We start from the raw sequence: 21,516 nt of genomic DNA on the forward strand, positions 1-21,516 counted from the left end.
GACTAGATGGGACTTTAGGCTACAAGATAAAGCATTATACACATTATTTTTGCAATCTACAATGAAAGTAGCCATCTATTATTGGATGTGTTCTGTATTGCAATCATAATAGTGTTAGCTGCTAGGACCATAAAAACTGTTAAGGGATATGAAAACGCTTAAGCTATAAAAAGCATATTTGTATGATTCTGTAGATGCTCTGATCAAAACACAATGTGCTTCAATAAAAAGAAAATGCAATTTAATTTTCTCCTGTCAGTGATAACATGCTCCATGGCTTTTGTTTCCTGCATGGGAAAGAGGAACAGCAGAGAACAGAGGCTGAACAGGTGTTTGTCCTGCAGCTGAACCCACAACGGGCAGACTTTGAACAAGTCTTCCTGGACACAGAATTTTGCCTGAACAGAGAAAGTTGCAAGGTCAGAGTCAAGCATGGAAAATATTTCCCTTTCAAATTAAAGCTTTATGTGCACAACAAGGAAATGTATAGTGTTGTTCGGTGCGGTGCTGGATATTCCTAACAACTTGTTCACCTACCAGAGCAAAGTGGATTACTTTTGAGATCCATATCTGAATGTAGTATTAGATATTAAAGAAAGTAAGTTGGGTTGGTTTGTTCTAATAAGAAAAACAGAATTGGAGAAAGTATTTCCTAGTAGAAATGCACTGAAAGTATTTTATGTGGTAAGTCCAGCATTCCAAGATTGAATCTTTAGTCTTTATTTTTTTCCAGTGAACGTACACATGATCCAGTAATAACAAAAGTTAGCAGAAACATATTTTAGTAAAACCTCATTAATCAAGGCAGTCTGATATAGTATACCTGATATTCATTATATTTAATGAGAAATCACCGAGCAGATGTGCTCATTAGTGCCTTAGGTATTGGACAGCTCTGTGAGAGGTCCCTGTCTAAGCCCCGTTTCAGTTACTGTACATTTAACAAGCTCCATGAATAGCTCTGGGCTAACTGCTTCCTGTTCCTCGGGCACTGGTCTCTGAAATGTTATAAAACACGTGGAGGCTGCAGACCAGGCTGGTTGTTTATGGGGGTGCTGAAACTGGGATCACACATCCTCCTGTGCTGTTTCTCATGCTGTGTGTGCTCTTGGCAAGGTGCTGCTTCATGGGCCGTGTCTCCCTGGCGTTCACAAGCCGCATGGCCCTTCGGTGTCTGATCACTTCAACAGTTAGTCCAGGCTTTGAAAAGCCTCCTCAAACTCACACCCCTGCCTACTGACTGCTCTTATTTTGTATTTGCACATTGTGCCCATAAGGGCAGTGGGCTCCTGGTTCCTTGTAGGGTCGCAATTAGATGATCTGGGGTTGAAACTAAATGATCTCCAAAGCCCCTTCCAGCCCAAACCATTCTATGATTATAGGACTATATACAGCAACAGAATTGGGGTTGAACTGTTCGCTCAGTAGAATTAGTTCCTCTGCTCTGAACCTGATCCACCTTGGATGATGGAATGGAAGAACGGTCTGTTCATTTAATCAGCCTGACTATAAAATTGTAGTCAGTAACTGTACCAGTAGCAGTAACAGTGATGGTTCCTTGAATTCCCAAGTTTAAACTTCTTGGAGTCCAAGGTGAAAGCCTGAAGAGAAGACGGTGCTATTTGTAATTAAAACAGCTCCCATGTGGGCAAAAAAAAGTAGACTGAAGACTGAAACAAGGCTATGTGGACATCCATCCGTATAATTTGGTTGAGATAATGGAAAAATAGTCTGTACAAAGAAGAACCCATATTATTATATTTTTTTGTGGTGGTCAGATGTTCTGAAGTTGTAAAACAGCTTTAAATTTAATAATTTTCTAAACCTAGTATTGCTGAGACACGAGTCAAAATCAGAGGACTCATGCGATAGGCCCGGTTCTTATCACATCGATTAGCCAACACGATACTTTTCGTCCTGCTCTAAAAAAAAAAAAGGCAACAAGAAACAATCTCAAGCTTAGATCCCAGGAGCTGGGCCATCATTTATTTACTCGTTTCAACCCGACAATGCCCGGCGTTCGCTCCCTGCAGGGCCGCGCCCGGGGGCGGCACCGCCGGGAGCGGCGCTTTGTGCCGGGACAGCGGCACCCGGGCCAGGCGGGGGGGGGTGCCCGCCGTCCCCCTCAGCATCGGGGAGCCGCCCTCGCTGCGGGGCAGCCGCTGCCTCCTCCTATCCCGAGCCCCTGCCTCCCGTCCCTGCCGTGCCCGCCCCGCTCCGCCGCCTTCCCCGCTCCTCCTCCCGGCCCGGCCGCGCTGCCCCCGCCCATAAGGCGGCCGGGGCCGCCTTCCCGACAGCGGCAGAAGATGGCGGCGGCCGCGGGCTGGGCGCTGCTGGCCCTGGCGCTGTGTGTGAGCGCGGCGGCCGCGGCCGAAGGGCCCGAGGGGAAGCGGCGGGCGGGCCCGCCCAAGAAGAAGGACATTCGGGACTACAACGACGCGGACATGGCCCGGCTGCTGGAGCAGTGGGAGGTGCGGGAGGGGCCGGGACCGGCGGCGGGACCACGCGGAGGGAGCCCCGCGGCAGCCGAGGAGCGGGGCCGGGGCAGCTCCGCGCTGGAGCGGCCGCGCTGCCCGGTCCCGCAGGGCCTGGTGGTGACCGGGAGGGCGGGAGGGAGGGATCCCCGGGCCCGGTGCAGGGTGGCAGGTGGCGGTTTGCTCCCTCCGAGCTTCTGGGTCCGTGTGGGGGGGTTGCAAAGTCGGGGCGAGGGCCACAGACGCGTGTCCTGGGGGAGCTGCCCTCAGCCTGCCCTGCCGCCCTGTCCCGCTTCCCGGCGCTCGGTGCACGCCAGCAGCCTGGTCATCTTAAAAAACAGGGGTTTTTAGAGTATTGAGGGTTATTAATTTTGAGACCGAGGGGTGGATACCAGGAGGAATATTCATTTCACGTTTACGTGATTAGATATGTAGTGGTATTGGTTTGTGTTGGTTTCCTTATCGCTCCTCATAGTAAAGGCTTCTCATTCCAGCTCTCTTAGTCCTCCTTCACCCCCATCATCCCACTGCCTTAACTTTCCTTGGTTTCCCATCACTCTCTTCTCCATGTGGTTGGCATGCTACTGTTCAGTTCCTTTCACTATTTTGTCTTCCATCATCTGTTAAATGCCAGAGCACTCATCACTGTCATTTTCTCTTTCCCATGAGGTTTTTTCATGGAATATGTTGCACAAAAACTGAAGGAAATAATGGAGTGAAACCTTCTGTTTCCAATAACACCAGTTACAGCTGTAAGTCAAGGTGGAGAAGTAGGTTTTGAACGTGAAATACAATTGAAGTAACTTCCGTGAGAAGTAAGGATGCTTGCCTTGGTCCTGGTTTGAAGGTTGGGGACTTGTTCATCCCATGGACTGTTACTGTGTATCTGCCTTTAGGAAGGGAGGTTCTTAGAAAATTGAGTTAAAATTTGAAATAAAATCAGAAAAAACCTCAAAGTTTCCCTTTCTGTTACTGGGATCAGCCAAGGACCTGGTAGTCCTAGCTGCTAAAAAATCAGGGCTTAAATGATAATATTGCCCAACTTCAACCAAATTTGGCATTGTAGGAAAAAATCTTACAAGATGAGCATCTCTGAGTTTGAGCGAGATGCCTGGATGAAAGGGAGGCTCAGGTTAATGCTGTTGTGAGACTGATTGTACTTTTGTCTGTGCCCTGTGGCACGCAGGTCAGGAGGCTGTTGAGGGTTTTTCCTCTTCAGCTGGAGCAGGTCTCTGATCCAGGCCACCATGTGCAGCACAAATGCTTGTGGCCACGTTGTGTGCAGATGTGGCAGAGCGACTGTGGAGTTGCTGCTCAGGCTGGTGTTGCCTCTGAGGAGAGACACAGAGAGCAGAGCCCCAAAGGAACAGAGTTATTACTGAGGCAGGGCTCAACAATTAAGGGCTGTTTGGTCTCCGGGATGGTCAGCTGCATGGCATTTTGCCTGGTGAGAGTCAGGATGCACAGGGAGCATGAAAGACTTGAGGGGGGTGGTGGCTGGAGGACAGAGGAGAAAAAAGGGCATGAGTGCACTTGATGGAGTGGGATGAGAAACAAAGGGGCCATTGTGAATTTGGATAAGAGCAGGAATTATGCTCGGGAGTGAGGGGCACGGGGCATGGAACTGTACAGAATCCGTTCAGTAGAGTGAGATGACTTCTAGTATTTTTTATTTCTCAGGCAGTTAATCTAAAACCCCTGGAGGATGGTGGCTATAACATGCCTGGGTTTGGGAATGAGCCTGGTGAGGCTGTGTCTCCAGCAGCCTTCCCAGCAGGAGCAGCCACCTCTCTGTGCAGGCTCTCGTGCTGCCCCTTGCACCATGTGCATGACTGCCTGGTGATCCAGGAGAGTGATCTAGTGGAAAATGAGCATAGGGAACAGGGAAAAGAGGCAGAGCAGCTCAGTTGCACAACTAGAGCTTGAAGGAAGGCACTGAGGGATTTCCCTCATGGAAAGGGACTCTCCAGAAGCTTTGAGTCCTGGGGAGCTGGAAACAGAACTGAGAATCTGGTCCGGAGGTCTCTCTGTTACTGAAAGGTCACGTGCTTTAAATAGTTCATTGTTGTTATAAGCTCAGGGTTTCTCAGGCTTGACTCTGAGCTAAGGTCATTGAATAGGTGGAGGAATTAAGTGACATATGTTGCTAATGTTTTTAAATATAAAAATCCAGGGCATTTATGAGAAGTGCATGAGAATGGGGAGCTGAGGGGAGAAGCAAGGGGAGGCATATGTAATTATTACTGTGTCTGTAATGCTTTCCCTCTGGAACCTCATGCTGCTGTTTAAGTGAATGAGTCTGCTAGACTTTTCAAAGGAAAAGCTTACACTTCCAGGTTTTTACTTTGTAAATAGCTGTATAAACACTAAACTGCATGATAGTTTGTACAAGATCCAGAGAAGAATTGTCATGTAAGGGAGCTTTTGACAGCTTCTGATAATAGTTCCAATCAAACTGTAATAATACAGCTTTAGGAGCATTTAGTTGAATAGTTCAGGGAAAAGTAGGTGGTATGTGTTAGTAGGTTGTGTTGTCACTAAATACAGTTTCTGTATTGCTTAAGGAGTATTTGGAAACATTTCTTTCTGCCTTTCTCTTTCAAAACTGTGAAATAAGCTGGCTTTGCACTAACCAAACCAGACTAAATTAAGGATCAGTTTGCTTTCAATTCTGAAGAACGTTTTTCATGCAATCCTGTAAGATTTTATATTTTTAGTGTACTTCACCAATCTCAGCATTTTCCAGCTTCCTCCAACATAAGTCATGTTCCCACTTACTGAGAGCAGTGGGACTTTCCTGGGGCTCTCCTTTCCTCCCAGTTCACTTAATAAGGAAATTTCAAAGGCATGTGAACTACTTGAGGGCGTTTCAGACTTGGAAAATTGAAACAGATATTTAGTAAGGAAAGAAAGGATAAAATCTAAGGCTTCTACAACTTTTGTTCGGTGGTACCTAAACTTTAGACGCTCTTGTCAGAAAGACAACAAACTCTATGGAAATGAGATGGGGAAAGAACGTAAGTCACTTGTATAAAACTTTAACCTTTAAAGGCTATGGGATGCTCCATGGGTGTTGTAGGAGGATGATGATGTTGGGTTTGTGAGGGTAATGCATACTAAGTCCTAAAAATCAAGCTTGGCTCCTGACCTTTGAGGCCTCTGAAGGGGATATCTTTAGATATTGCTGCAGTTCATGTTCCTAACAGTCATGTGTATTTGAAGTCATGACAACACCTAAAATATCTGCCTTAATTCCTGCTTATTTACTAGTGCTTGGGTGGATGCCAGTGTAAGACTTCTGGGTTTTTCTGTTCTATTTTTTGCTTTTTAATTCTATGATACAAACACTGTCTAAGAAATCAAGTTCTGGCTTAATGTAAGTTGTCACTATATTCACTCCTCTGTTGTGGGCTGTTTCAAGGGGCAGCAGTTTGAATTGTGCCTTTCTAAATATTTAAATGCCTGTCAGCCTCAGCAGAGCCATCAAGAGGGGTTTCTTTTCTTTTTTGTGAGAGTGATTTATTCTTGGTGATTATGTTGTCAGACTGTGAGCTGCATCTGTGCATTAGAAAAGTCATGAAACCTTTAATAAAATCTTCCTGTGGCATGAACATTGAAAATCTGAATTCATGTGGTTTTATTTGTTTAAAGAAACAAAGAAAGGAAAATTAAATTCTCAAGCAATTGCATGATTCCCAGAGGTGAGTTTTGACCTCTGAAAGCAAAATGCAGATGAATGATTTTTTGTTTATGTGTGTATGAGGGTTTTTTATTGTGACTTTCTTATTTCATCTCATATACTTAATACATTTTTGTGAAACTGTGAAGAAAAAAAAGTGTTATTTTATGAGTTTCCTAGGTGGAATTGTATTGAATTAGCCTTGAGGCTGAAATATTTCTCAGTACATGGTAAAATGAAATTCTACCTGTCAATACAAAAATGTGTATCATTTTGAGGGGAGGGTTATAAATGGAAATGGCACTCCTGGTGAAGTTCCTGAGACAAAAGTCACTGTTTCTTTTGGTTCTAAAATCTCCACCATTAAACTAAAAAATATTTTGTCAAAAAAGAGTTATTCTGTAAACAAAGAAATTTCAAAAAAAAAAAAGAACATCCTTTTGGAACAACTTAATTTAAAGCCTCCTTGTCCTTTTCAAAACAGAAAGATGATGACATCGAAGAGGGAGATCTCCCCGAACACAAGAGGCCTCCAGCACCAATAGATTTCTCAAAAATTGATCCAGGCAAGCCTGAAAGCATCCTGAAGCTGACAAAAAAGGGGAAGACTTTGATGATGTTTGTCACGGTGTCGGGAAATCCCACAGAAAAGGAGACAGAAGAAATTACCAGCTTGTGGCAGGGAGGCCTCTTCAATGCCAACTACGACGTGCAAAGGTAAACTGAGATACACAAGGATAAAGTTCCTGCCTTTGCAGAACTCTTGTTTCTTTCTTCCTGAAAACCTTTTGAACGGTTCATCCTGTGTCATTCCCCCCCTCCCTAATCCCTTACTATTTATTTGTTTCTGTATCACTTTATATTCAAATTTGTTTCAAGTCAGGCTACAAAACCACTGGTGTGGTGCACAAATCTTTTCAGTGCTTACACGTGGTGTGTGTATATATAGCCTGGATTCTTTTTATTTCATTACTTTTCAGCTAGTTATCAATTTTAGCTGCAGTAGTTTGCCTTAATGTGCATTGTGGAAAACATCACACTCAGAAGACTTGTCACCACAAAAGGCCTTTTGTTCCCCTGGCTAAAAAATGTGACTTTTTTTTCTCTCAGACAGAGGGGATCATTTTGAAACAGGAGAATGTTGCGCTCTTGTATTGAGGCTGAGAAGGATTGCAGAAAGTGTATAAGGCAAATTTAGTGCTTATTAATAGATTTTACTAGTCCCAAATTAGTTCTTAAGTTTTCTTCATATTCTTGCCTCCTTATAAACTAATACAATTCATTCTTAAACATCCTAGAAGATTGTTCTCTTGTCCCCATCCCCAGGCAACAACAAGACCAGCATCTTTCTCTTAAATGTGTGCCTCAGTTGTGGAGGTGCTCTGAATTAAGCAAATGCTGTAGTATTTGAAAAGCACAGAGTTAACTGAAAAAGATATGGGTCTTTCCTCTAGGTTTATTGTTGGCTCCAATCGGGCCATCTTTATGCTCCGTGATGGTGGCTATGCCTGGGAGATCAAAGACTTCCTGATAAATCAAGAAAGGTGTGCGGATGTCACTCTGGAAGGTCAAGTTTATCCTGGCAAAGGAGCAGATGAAAATGAGAAAGGGAAAAACAAAACGAAACCTGAAAAAGCAAAGAAGAAAAAAGATGCAGAGAAGAAATCTAATGGCATTAAAGAGGACAACCGAGCGACCAAACAGAGAGAGGAGCTATGACGGACGCGTTACCCAGACTGAACCCTGCTCTGCTGCTCCTTGAAGGGAATCTCCTTATGAGTCCTGGGTTTTTGGGGGTGGAGGGGAGGAAGCAGAGACTACTGAGGTTTAAATTTTTGTGTTGAAATTCACCAGTTTACTCCTTACTGTTGGCCATTTGTTTAGTTACAGGAAAGATGACACTTCATACCGGCAATTGACTACTTTAGTTTGTAATTTTTTTATGCTTTTTTTGTTGTTTAAAATTAACTTACAAATCTGTGTGTCTAACATCAAACTTAATTTAAGTGAAAAAGAAGAATTATGGTCTCAGAATACACTGATGTTCATCTGTAGATATCCATCTTGGATGTGCAGGTTGGTCATTGATTCACAGCTGCTGTGAGACAGCCAAGTGCAGTGCGAAAGGATTCTCTTGGAAGCCAGTTTGACAGACTCAGCTGGTGCAAAACTCCCAAAGTTGCAAAGAACAGTGTTACAGTGGCCAAAGATGCCTGAAATTACAGGGTTTAGGACATGTCTGGTTAGACTGCTTGTTTATTTAAAATAAACTTAACCTGTTCTGTTCCAAGAAATCCTTGGAAGTGCTAAGGAGCGTGGTAGAAGCTAGGCAGGTACTCAGCTAATGCACTCCAAATCCCTGCAGAAAGGAGATTCTGTGCCCTTCAGAAGTTAATGGAATTACAGCACCTGCATGAGCAGTATTGGGGTGAAAGGAAAAGCCAAATTCGGGGCATTCAGAACTGTGCCTGTGGAAGCAAATGTTATGTGTGCCCCATTATCCAGGTGGTGAGTGAGAAGAAATAGCTTTAACTCTGAAGTTAATTGGGTTTATTGATTTAACGGTTTGTTTAAATATTTGAAAAAGCACTAGTCACAATACAGAGTTAAACTTTTAGTTAGACATATCACTTACTGATGCTTAATAACCAGATTTGGGGTTGGTTTTTTTTTTTTTGTTACAAATTCCTGATGATGTGGTTGATTGTAAATGACCACTCGATTTGAATACTATGAAGTTTGATGTATGGGAGCAAATACTTTATATAATTGGGAAGGTTATGTTGTTATTCAGAATGTATTCAGTCAAATGCATTGCTTAGAATTGTTTCCCTTCTGCCTTACTCTCTGTTAGGGACTAAATGCACCTAGTAGTATGGTCCACATAATTTTCCAGAGGATGAGCACAGTATTAACTGTCTTCATTCGATGCTAGTAAGATGTTACTTTAACCCTTTATTTAAGGTGCTAAAATCCAAGTGTTTTGGATAAAAGGTCCTATTGAACCATAATGGTTGACCTTGTGGAATACTTCAGTCTCAAAAGTACGAAACTGTGTTTGTTGTAAAATAAAAGATGTCACTAAACTTATTGTTTCACAGAGTAGTAAACCTTTTAAATAATTCTGCATTTGGTTAGGTATTCCAGGGACAGACTAACTCATTTTTGGTTTCTGTATGTAAGGACTAAATGATGCTGATGAAGGTTCCGGGTGACCCATTTTATTTAATCTTAATTATATTTGTGTGTATTTAAGATTAAAGAAACTTTTCCAGCTGCACTTCATTAAATAGGTCTGTGCCTGTTTGAATGGAAAAATTAAAATCGTGTTTCTTCAGGATTAACTGTATTACTTTTTATATTCTGCTGTTAATCCAGATGTGCAGCAGAGTTGAGAACAGTCTCAGTAGACATTTGGGTAGGAGAGATGTGCAGTCCATTTCTTGTTCATAACTAATTTATGATTTAGTCACCTATTCTGGGTTTGCACCACCCTTTTTAAACAGTATTGCTTCTCATCTCAAGAGAAGAACAGAGGTGAGATGAAACTATAAAAATTAAATATTAATGAGTTTTTTCTTTTTACAACTTAAATCTGTAGTATAGAGATGACAGTTCAGATTTTGATCAAAAACACTGAAAATGCAGTTTTTGTAGTTCTCGTGTTACAAAACATAAACGTGATTTTTTTTTTTTTGACAAATTGGGTTTGAAAATGTTTGAGAAACAATTACTGCATTATAGCTATAGCCCAGCTTTTGAGAATCTACATTTACAGTAGGTTGGGGTTTTCCCCTTTGTAGTTAAAAGGAGCTTTGTCAAAATTCAACCAGGCACTTGACCAGGTTTTTTTGTTTGATTGTTTCTGAGTCATTAAGTTGCCTATGCCAAATGCAGGTACGTCTTGTGCCACGTAGCTTATTAAAATTTCAAAGTGTTTAGGTTTGTTTGGGTTTTTCTTTGTTTGGGTTTTTTTTTAGGTTTTTAATAGGTATGATGACTTGGCAGTTGCTTTTTGATATAAAATACAAAATGCTGCCTTCAAGTAGATTTTTTTGTCTTCCATTTTTCTTCTCCCTTTTTCATGCTTTACACTCAACACATACTGAAATACACTATTAAGTATAATGTGGCACTGTGGCAGGAACTGCTTTACCAGCCAGTCTTTCTCTGGTATCACAGTTCATTACTCCAAAACAACTTAAATTGCCTTTTGAAACTGGCAAAGTCTTTGAGACCCCTGTACTTGTCCTGGTACAGTGTTACGTAAGCAAATTTTATTTGGTGATGATTTAAGAAGCCCAAACGCTATCATGCACATAAATATATGTATATATAAAAATAAACGTCTTCAAAAAGTTACTTAAGGTCACCAACGTTCTATAAGTACCTCAGAAGATGGATTCTTCATTGGAGTCTTATCAGGCTTTCAATAACATTTTTTTGGTTCTACATACAGGACATTCAGATACCTCCTTTAGAACTAATTTCAACAGGTAGGGTGGTAATTATAGCTCTTACTATTTCCTTTTTATTTCAGTTCTGTAAAGAGGTACATGGAAAATCACCTGTTTTCATGACAGCTAAGTGTCTGCTGGCTTTCTCCCCCATAGCTTATTGGTTTGTCTGTTTAGTGCCATAACTAACTTTTCTAAGTTACTGTTATATTTTTAACACAGCTGTCCTTCTCAGAAAAAAACCCAATAGTTTGGCAATGATACTACACAAGATGTGGTTGCACTTTGTGAAAACTTTCCAATGGACAATCAACTTTTTATGTAATAAAATACTGGAAAAAATATTCTGGCTTTTTTTTTTTGTTGGGGGGAGGTTTGTGGTGTTTTGTTGTGGATTTTTTGTTGTTTAAGATAAGGCACGCAGTATATATTAGCATTATCTGTTTTACTAAAAAAAAAAATCAATTTACATTCTGACCTGAAAGATTACAGGTGCATCCACTGTTCTTGAGGGCTTAACTTCATCAGCAAGTAGGGAATTTGATGCTTAAATTGCCAGGACCAGGGCTCAGAAGACCCAAGGCAAGTTCAGGGTGCAGTGAGTGAATGAATGCTGGCAATTGAATTTATAACAAATTGTAGAATCATTTAGGTTGGAAAAGATCTTTTAAGGTCATCAAGTTCACCAACTACTAAATCCTACTAATTAGGAGATGCAAGCAGTGTCCATAATCATTTAAGAAGGACAGAAATTGCAAGTGCTGTTGTTACAACATTGCTAAGATTTATCTGTGATGGTGCAGTGATGTTCCCTCTAATGCCCTGCCTGTTGCCAGCCTTCCCTCTATCTCCTGCCCATCCTGTCTCTTTATACACATCACTTGCCAGCGGGGAAGTTTGTGATTCCCATTTCTTTTTCAGCTTCTCATAGTTTACCTTTAGCTTTGTTACTGTATTTATTATTAGGTGATCTCCCAATTTCTAAAATTCTATCTTTAAGCCTGTTATGACACTTGGGACAGGATTTCTGATCTTTACTTAGAGTGATCAAAGCATTTTTCTGAACAGTCAGGTCAGCCTTGACTTCCAGGAGACTCAATGTTCCTGTCACTGTTCCTGAACTCTTTCAATTTTCTCCTGAAAAGGAAATCGTAAATTAATACACCAGTTTGCTAGGATACAGAACAACCTACTTTTGTCTGATACTTGGCTGCTGTTCTCAAGGGGTTTATGGTAAGGCTTGGAAATTATTTCCAGTCTTTATCTGTGGCTCATTTCCTTTTCTATTCAAGGAGTAGCACCATTTGCCTTTTCCAGAAGGTTTTTTTTTTAATTGCACTGGACATTTATAGAAATTTAAAGAACCTGTGCCTGAATACTGGGAGGCCCCATTTTTAAAATGCCTATTTCATTGGTGCTCTCATGTTTCTCATTACTAAGATTATTGACATCCTACTGCGTCCATTGATTCATTTCCATTTCATAGTTCTTACTCTGAGATAAAATTAAATATATTATTAATAATATCAGTATTTTCTATCTTTCATACTGTGCCATTTTAACGGGACAAAACCCACTGAATTCAGGTAAAATATCAAATTGCCAGGAAGGCTAGAGCTGCTTGGATTCAAGAAGGAAAAACACTCCCCTTGGATTTTTGGATGATGGTATCTTTTCTCCTCCAGTAGAGAAATCAGGTGGTGTAGGGGGTTGGAGCTCTCTGCAGTGCAGGTTTTGATTAGCATTTAAAAAGCTGATGTAACATTGCAATCAAGCATGACATGGTGTGCCAGCCTTTAGCCAAGGACAGCTGGTAAATGCTTTGTTTTTTTCCCATGTAATATATTTTCACTGTTGATACTGGTGTTGCCTGGGTTATCAGTGACATTATATCACTGTTTCTGTAATATGAAAACCAGATCTGTTAACCACCATTTAAATTAACAGTAATAACTGATCTTAAAAAAAAATTTGGGCTATATATATTAATTTTTTCTTATTATTACATAGACATTGGTATTGTGGGAGGAAGAAATGGGACAGTTAAAGGAGCTCTGAAAGAGCAGCACAGAGGTGACCTCTATCAGAGTTCTGAATATTCAGGTGGCTCAGTGACTGCTGGGGCTGTGACAGTAATCCTATTGGTAACATCCTTGGCCTGGACATGGCATAAAATTGGGAAAGTGTTGATTCTTGACACTTCTCAGAAACAGAAACTTCTTTCTTTCTTAGCACACAATTGCTGTGTCTCTGCTCTGTTACTGTTGGACAGAAGAGACCCTCATTTTTTACAGAATAGGGACTAAAATGATCGAATTCATGAGGTTTATAACCAAAATTTTTTTTTCCCTTAAGTAATTTAGTGGTACTTCCAAAAAAACTGTGGGTCCATCTTTACTGCCTATAGCATCTGCTGCTTTTAAAGGTAATTATTAGCTATGTCTGAACAAAGGCTGGACTTCTGCATTGGTACCATGCTCACTAATTCTGTGGGGAGCACTGACCAGAGCACTGAGCACTCGTTAAATCATTAATATTTAAATCCATTTGGGTGCCTTCACTGACAGCAGAGTTACATGTCAACAAGGCTCTGTGTGTGCTGGAAAGAGCAAGGCCCTGGAATTTGCTTGCAAGGTGCAAGGATTGAACAGCACCATGAGGTGACCTGGATCTTGCTGTAACTTATGTAAAGTTTTCTTTGTAATGAGGAAGACTGAATTGTACAGGAATAATTGTACTGCAAGAGTGTATTGAAAAAAAAAAATAGTGTGGTTGAGCACATGATAAGTCAATGAAGAAACAAAGGTTTAATATGTGTATTTATATGATAATTGCTTATTATTTCCCAGATCCCTGCCCGCAGGCCATCCTGTATATTTGGTTGGGTTTTGGTTTTTTTAACTTGTCCTCAGTGCAACTTTATTTCATTCAACTTCTTTTTCAAAAAATAAAAATAAGTCAGTTTTCATCCCCCTCATCTAAACTGATATTTCATAAGTATCCAAAACATTGCATATCTTAAATTACACAATACTTTTATATGGATATTTTATTATTCATCCTGTCAGTTGTAACCACAGCCATACCCCTGTGATTTGATAGTCAGCTCTTGACTTTCAGGTGCTGTAAAACATGTTAATAACTGTGTGGACTTTAGATAATTGCAGTTATAACAGGATGGAGTTGCCAGGGAGATTAATGGAAGCCCAGACATGCAAGTGCTTTGGCATTTGAGGCAGCAGTTGAGCAGGAGATTTTGAAAAACCCAACTTTCTTTGCTTTGATGTGGCTGCCAGGTGGTTTGTTGTGAACTAATGAGCTGTGTAACCTAACAAGGGAAAGGCCACTTTCTGTCTTATCACTGATCCTCCCAACCCCTGTTCCCACGTAGCACCACCATTTAAGCCATATTGGTGAGTTCTCAGATAACCCCAGTGAGGCCTGAAATATATTTCAGCCACACTGTTATTTTCAGCAGTAGTGATAAGCCAGGACAGTTTCTCTTTCTGGGATGAGACAATCAACTTCAGATTTGTAACAGGGCAGACCATGCTCGAGACACCCAAATGCTGTAGTGGTACCAGTTGAATACTGGAACTGGACTATGGGAAAGCAGAAACAGAAGTCAAATTAGCTGCAATTATTGAGGTATTGCTATCAACTGACAGACCCTTGGGTTTCAGGTGAGGTACCTGTGCTTTAAGAAACGTTATCCTGTACAACTCATCCAACACTAACAATAGGAGAGGAGATGAGGTTACGTGGAGCTGGGAATGTCATTTCATCTCACATTACACCCTTAGGCAAAGGAGGAGAAATAGTTTTTTTTAAGTGGCTTCCTCCAGAGCAATTTCCCATTGAGTTCTGTCACTGCTCCCTTATCAAAAGCCCCTTTCCATGTCCTGGTACCACTCCTGACTGTTGAGATACTCCATCTGAGACTTACACTCAGAAACTGCAAATCATTCTGTTTGCAAAGTGATGCAGGTCTCCCTTGGGTTTTGTTTTTAAGTTTATACAGTGAGTGTAAGTGTTGGGCTCATCTCCATGGCCAAGGGATCACCACAGGGAGGAGCTTCTGGAGGTGTGTTTGGTGAAGAAGCCATGCAAGAGGGAGGAAGGGTGTAGCTGCAGTGGTGGTTTCTACACATCCCTCCTCCCCCATCCTTTGGTCAGAAAGAAAGTGGGGTGACGGAACAGCCTCTGGGACAGCTGCTGAGATGCCCTTTGAGGTGCAAAAAGCCTGGACACATCACAGTGGCTTCAGCTTCTGGTGGAGGTGATACACTGGCTGGTCTGCAAGGGTTGCATAAAAAGCACTTCGGGGACATGGTAAAACATTTCTTATGGTCCAGCAGATTTGGAAAAATCAAAGCTCTGTGAAGCAGCGCAGGGAGCATCCCTACCTCCTGTAGCTGCCAGCAGAAGCTGTGAGAGCTCAGTTAGGCGCTTGTTTCCCAGAAGAGACTGACAAGGAGTGTGACGCTCAGCTGGGACATCACTGTCATGTGGGATAGGGAAGCGCTGGGAGAGCCGGGAACGGAGCCACACGGGGCACGGCGGGAGCGGGAGCTGCCCCCAGCGCGGCCACGAGAGGGAGCCCGCGGACAGGGAACGGCTGCGCCGGCCATTACCGATAAATGATATATAATTAATTAATATAATTATAATGTAATATATATATCAGTAATTCGAATTGTACACAAGTGGGCAGGGTGCATTTCCAGCTTCCTGACCTGTCATCTCCTCTAATACACTAGCTTCTATTTTGATACTTGGTTAAAAAATATATGTGTTTGGATGTTAGAAATGCTGATTGCTCTATAAAAAAAAAAAAAAAATCCCATTCTGGTTTTGGACCCTACAAAAGGTTTATAGTAGAGTCTGCCCAGCTGGCACCATCTCAGGGTGAAAATTTTACAGTCAAAGTCTTACTTGATGTGACAGTGAGATTCTTATAAGCCTTAATAGCTGCCCACTACAAAAACTTTATACATGTTTTATATATTTTTTCCATATATATATATCACTCCATGTTCACCCTATTCAATGAAAAAATAAGTTTTGTGAACAAGGGAACAAGATTTTTGTTTTAATCTACTAACAGTCCCCCACCTGCCCCAAATACAGGCCTTTCCAGTGGCTGCCCACTATAATATTCCCCTTCCCATTTCCATTTCTTTCCTTTCCCATCTTCCTCTCTCAGATCTTGCAAGTGTGTGACAGAGCAGACAGTGAAATGTGCTGAGGTCTGTGCGGACCGGCCAGCAAATGCACACAGGGTGTTGTTTGGCCCCCTGGGTTTTGTCTTTTGAAATAAGTAGGGAGACAAAAATAAAATAAGAAATTTGCACTCGATATTTATTTTGATAAACAATTGTGTACTCCAAACAACTACATGTTATTTCATTTGTAAGCCACAATCTGTTGGAACCAATGTCCCAAGAGCTCTTGTCATCATAAACCCGACAGTCAATGCATTACCACGGTCTGCGGACACAGAGAGCTTCCAAGTGCAAAGCAGATTATCAGAAAAGACATATTGCTGACCTCCTTAACAACCTGGACAATGCTCAGCTCCAGTAAAAATGCTTCATATGTCTGCAATTTAGTTGTCTTAGTGCCATTGTAATAAATTAATAGAAAATATATCTTTTTTCATTGGAAAGTCTATAAGAAAATGTACAAACATCTAACTCCGAAAAAGGACCAGCTGTTTCGGCGACAGGTAAAACAAGCATTCAAACAGAGGCAAAAAACCCCCAAACATCCAAACAAACAAAGAGACAAACAAACAAAATGCAATCAAACACCCCCACTCTACCAATGGCAACTGTGTAGGCAAACATGGAAACATCTGCAGCAATAAAACACTAAAAGAGGGTCACTGCAGCTTGTGCAGCGACTGTACAGGATGAACAAGGAACAAGCAGTCAGGTAATTCACTAGTCAGAATGTGCACGTGCAGTTTCTAGAACAGTCAAAGATTAAACAGTAATCGTATGGCACAAAGCTCTTGCTGACTGCTGATGGTATCAGGCTTCATTCTGTCTTCAGAGCAACACACTGACTCCACCCATGAAGGTCAACGGGAGCCCTTTGCATTTCACTGGCACGGCTGTCCCGGTACACGGCCACAATGCTCTGCTATCCCTCGGGATTACAGACTGCAGTGATTCCCTACTCCATATTCACAGCGTGAGACCCACCCGAGCTCCAAAACAGGCCCCATGTGACAAGCTCTGCATGATAGAACAAGCTACTTAAAAGTTTTCTTCTCTTAATAAGAGGAGATTTTTAGGAAAGAAAAAAGTTTTTTTTTCCTAGAGCCAAGTCTTATGATTTCACCCTGAGAATTCCCAAAACAGTAAAATCAGAAGCTACACTTCAGCATAAAGGCAGCTGCTCGTAGAAGCTGAACAAACCTTTCAGGGGATAGACCCACCTGGTGTGATCCTCCTGGCCATGTATACGCTTATAGGGAGCAGGAAAGGGGAAATGGTTGTGGCCAGTGAAGCACCACAGAGGGCAACCCCTGCCCTGGGGGTCATACAAAGCCAGATCCCACTCCAGGCACAGTCCAAGCCCAGTTTTCCTGCCCACCACCTGTTAAGTGCTCATGAAAGAAATACTCCTGCTTTGGTCCATCTCTTGAAAGCAAGTGTGTTCCACCAACACTGGTTCAATGGCATCAATGCCATTGGCTCAGGGCAGTGAAGAGGTTTAGATAACCCAGACTGATGGACTCAAGGGAACTCTTGTCAGTCTGTTCCCTTGACTTCATGGATATGGCTCCATTTTGGCCATCTGAGAACTTCAGATAAACCATGTTTACGTGATCATGGTTGAACCACCAGTGAGACTGACTCTTTCATATTTGGAATAGTTTGTTAAATCCCCAAACCATCATAAAAATTTGGGGAAAAAAAACAATCCACCTTACTTGCCTTTCACAAGTGCTGGCCATTCATTCTGGAAACAGCACAAATGCCTGAAGAACATTCATTAACAGACTCTTGTTGGGAAGCAGGGAGGGAACACTTGGCTCTTCCTTTTTCTTTTTTTTTTTTTCCAAATACAATACACATAACATTCCATGAATTCGAAACAATTATATAATAAGACTGAAAAGACCATTTCCAGTTTCAAAACCCAGGAGAGGCTTGAGAGGAATGTAACTTACAGGATTACCTAAATTTTACTCATGGTTGCTTTGACTTTCAGAGTGACTGATCTAAACCAGGCTTATAGAGTACAGCACCTGCCCAGCCTTTGGAATGACACACAAAATCCTTGCTTTTCAGTCTAGCTGCAAGGTAGCATTTTGGATACTGTGGGGGAAAAGCAATTTAATTACATAAATTTTACTTAAGACAGAGCAAAATGAAGTAGCCATCAGCAACTATAATAATTTATGTGGCAATGGGGACAGGCAGAGATAAAGTGGGGAAACAAACCCAAGTATTATTGGCAAAATTGTCATTCTATGTGCTTTAAAAGGCTCATCATGCTCTCTTTTACACTTCCCCCCTGCCCTCAGATTTCTTAGAACAGCCACAGCCTCCAGAGATACCCTCATGGCATTTCTGAGCAACACACAGAAATATTATTAAACACCAGAAGTGCTTTCAGTGTTTTACAAGGTAGTGTTTACTTTCCCAGCTTCAAGAGATGCCCCTGTAGAGTCCTGATTCACACTAATCTGCCTTCATTACCCAGGTATTGTTTAAAGCAGGGGGACAGGAGGTACGAGACATCCAACTAGTGCATGGGGATTCCCACTTTAATTCTTCAGCTGCCTGGTAAGACCTCTGTCACCTTTCATGCAGGTCTCACGTAACTCTTCCAGGAGGACCAAGACAATAATATCCTTAAGCCTGAGGACAGGATTAGAAAGCAACACACAGCAGAGCAGTCTGATCCTGTTCCCTCTGATGTCCTGGGAAATGCGAGGACATTATTTGATGTTGAATAAGGTAAGTCTCAGTATTCCTAGCTAAAAACTGGAAGCCCTGAAAGGGATGGCTTTAACTGGCAACCATAAACCCTGCAGACTGATCCTGAACACTATTACACAGAGGGGAAAGGTTGTATGGGAAAGGCTGAGAAAATACATGTGCTAATTGGCATTGCTCTCCTTCTAGCAGAAATATGTGGTTTCATCAGTCTCCACTGGCATGTTTTGTCTGCTCCTTTTCTCGTCTCTTCCCCAACTATGTGCCTTGGGTTGCATGTACAAAACACAACCCAAAGAGCTTGATCAAACCTCACAGAAGCTTTAGGATAAACGCCTACTGTCCAGTCACATTTCCCAGCATCTAGGTAATCGTTCAGATATATACTCTTTCTGCCTTAGATTGTCAACCAGCCTTTGAACTGGCATTCCATGTGTATGCGAGCAGCTGGTTACACTATGGAAAAAAAAAAAGTGTTCGGACAACTCAGAGGCTGGTAAAAGCAACAATCCTCGATGGCCTTTAGACCTAGAACTCTCCCTTGGAGAGGCAGCACGTAAGTTAGTCTGTCACAGGGGCGCTGATAAAACCAGCACCTGGTAAAAACAGGTCAAACCTCGCTTAGTAACACGAAGAGTCGACGCGGCGTCGGCGCGCGAGCCCAGCCGGGTGGGGCTGGCGATCACAGGACACACGCTGGTCACAGAGGAAGGCTTTTCTGTCACATGTGGCCACTCTAGCTACTTACAGTAAGATTTCTTTTTGAACAGCAACAACAACAACAAAATGCTACACCCGGTGTGCAGGCTGGCGGGGCGCCTGCGGCGAGCGGTCAGTAGTCCGTCCCATGGGGCAGTGCTGGCAGCCAGGAGGCACAGCAGGATGTCCTCACAACTTCATTTTCTTCACCACAGGGATTGGCAGTGCTTGGTAGATTTTAGCTGAGTCCTCGTTAGTGACCAGCTTCACCCAGACAGGGCGGAAGCTGCCTTTGAAGCCGACAAAAGCCATTTTTTCTGCAAATCAGAGCAAATATATCAGGAGTGCATCAAGGCTGAGCCAGAAAACCACCTGTGTGCACAGCTATGCCCCGTGGCTGGATGGGTGCAGGTTCACAAGAGCACCCTCCTGCACACAAACTTTGGCAACATGCATTCCCCAGGTACTAAAGAAATATTTTCCTAATTTAGCCTAATTAAAATTTTATTTACATTTTGTATGCTTACATTAAGTAACAGGAGAAAGTGAGAAGAAGAAAAACCTTTGTAGCAGGCAGCTTCAGCTCTCTGTTGAAGCTCTCATGAATTTCATGGTGGTTATATTAAAACCCCTTTCCTGCTTGGAGAAGGCAGGGGGATGATCATAGAATCCTAGAATTGTTTGGTTGGAAGCGACCTTAAAGATCATCTAGTTCAACTCTCCTGCCATGGGCAGGGACACCTTCCACTAGACCAGGCTGCTCCAAGTCCCATCCAACCCAGCCTTGAACACTTCCAGGAATGGGGCATCCACAACCTCTCTGGCAACCTGTGCCAGGGCCTCACCACCCTCATAGGAAAGAATTTTGGGACAATAGACAAGACCTATATTAGTGAGTATAACACACACACAACACCAGAAGAAAGCCTGCCAAAAGCTCACAGAGCTGATTGGAGCAACGTGCATATAGAGCAGTATTCTACTGCAATATGTGATGCTCTGAAATCAGTATGCTTTGTGCCATGAAGTTGGAATTGTTTCAAGAGAAAATCAGATAAAAACAAGATCAGACAAGTTAAAAATCCTGGTTTCAGGCACTTAGCGTGGAAAAAGGTCCAATATTCCTATTGTTAAAATGTCTTTTTATTGAAAATTAATCTGGAAAAGCAGACCCTCTAAATTACTTAGTTTTAAGAACAACTGCCAGAGTCCTTTTTCCATCTACAGTTTTAAACTGAGTGCTGTTATCCAAAGCTGCAGTGGATATAACTTTCGAGAATAAATAAATTATTGGTCCCAGGATGTTTGAGCACATGCTGATAGAAACAAGCAAGGCAAAGTTTAGAAGCAGAGAAAAGGTCCCTTTGCTGGAACCCTGGGAGGGAAATAGATCAAAAGGGGTTAGAACTGAGTTTTTAAAGAGAAGTTACCTTTTAACCTAAGCCCTTCTTCTGCTCCAAGTTTCTCCAGTACTTTAGTCCATGGTCCTCTTGAAATGAATCTTCCTTTAGATGTCACCAGCACTATGGAGCTAAAGGAAACAAAGACATGGATAAACTGATGAAGTCAGAACACATTCTTTGCTTTTTTGCCCTGAGGACTGGTGGCTCCTGCCTGTGTGACTCAGACACCCACAAACTACAGTGGCTTCAGCTTTAATGGCTTTTATCAGGGCTTTTCAACAGTTTAGTCATATATTATTTTTCCAGTCAGGCAAAATTCATTAGAAAGCAGACAGAAGTCACTTTTTTTAAAAAACAACACTGTTTTCTAGGATGGTTCCAATGTTTCCAACCTGTAGTTCCATCCTGCATTGCTCAGAAAGACACATGCTCTCCCTGCGATGCTCTTAGCAAGTCTCAAGTAATTTCTTGTTCTTCCATTAGCAAATTAAACCAGAAGAAATTCACTTCTCTGAGACTTTTGTTGGCTGATGCTTTTCCTTTCAGTGCACTTCTGCTTAAAAAGTGCATTATTATTATTATTATTATTATTATTACTACTATCACTATTACTGACTTACTTGCATGTGCTCTATTTCACCTCAAAATTCTTCAGGTGGTCTATAAATGCCAAGTGATAAACAAAAGACATGAGGTAAGTGTGCTGAACTAACGCAAATCTGTGGTTGCTTGGGTAAAATTTCATAACTGGTTAGGCTTAATTCTAGATGGATAGAATAAAAAATCAAACACGAAGAAATAACATGTAGTCAGACTCTTCTGGGGAGAAGCACAGGATGCTTGGTGAAT

General features: G+C 41.9%; 2 protein-coding genes across 5 annotated transcripts in view; one reads left to right on the forward strand and one right to left on the reverse strand.

Annotated features, from left to right (window-relative positions):
• Window positions 1–2,236: 2,236 nt before the first annotated feature.
• MESD (mesoderm development LRP chaperone) lies at window positions 2,237–8,013 on the forward strand. Its single transcript, XM_027688127.1, has 3 exons — window positions 2,237–2,471; window positions 6,638–6,870; window positions 7,608–8,013. Exons 1-3 carry the CDS (start codon window positions 2,307–2,309, stop codon window positions 7,870–7,872), a joined length of 663 nt encoding a protein of 220 aa, XP_027543928.1. The 5' UTR covers window positions 2,237–2,306; the 3' UTR covers window positions 7,873–8,013.
• Window positions 8,014–15,945: 7,932 nt separating this feature from the next.
• CEMIP (cell migration inducing hyaluronidase 1) overlaps window positions 15,946–21,516 on the reverse strand; it is a 58,908-nt gene continuing 53,337 nt past the window's right edge. For all 4 annotated transcript variants that reach the window (XM_027688125.1, XM_027688123.1, XM_027688124.1 and 1 more), the window contains 2 exons: window positions 20,695–20,795; window positions 15,946–19,581 (listed from right to left, as the gene is read on the reverse strand). In XM_027688125.1, coding sequence (XP_027543926.1) covers window positions 19,454–19,581; window positions 20,695–20,795 — 229 coding nt within the window. In that variant the 3' untranslated portion in view covers window positions 15,946–19,453. The remainder of the gene's footprint in view (window positions 19,582–20,694; window positions 20,796–21,516) is intronic.

The sequence above is a fragment of the Neopelma chrysocephalum genome, unplaced genomic scaffold (assembly GCF_003984885.1).
Source record: "Neopelma chrysocephalum unplaced genomic scaffold, ASM398488v2 Primary Assembly neopelma1_75, whole genome shotgun sequence".
Taxonomy (NCBI): domain Eukaryota; kingdom Metazoa; phylum Chordata; class Aves; order Passeriformes; family Pipridae; genus Neopelma; species Neopelma chrysocephalum.

What these genes read in the sequence shown, in the direction of transcription:
- MESD (XM_027688127.1), top strand. Translation starts at nt 2,307, where the DNA reads ATGGCGGCGGCCGCGGGCTGGGCGCTGCTGGCCCTGGCGCTGTGTGTG. An exon ending in GGCTGCTGGAGCAGTGGGAG is followed by an intron (nt 2,472 to 6,637) that starts GTGCGGGAGGGG and finishes TTTTCAAAACAG; the next exon opens with AAAGATGATGACATCGAAGA. An exon ending in GCCAACTACGACGTGCAAAG is followed by an intron (nt 6,871 to 7,607) that starts GTAAACTGAGAT and finishes TCTTTCCTCTAG; the next exon opens with GTTTATTGTTGGCTCCAATC.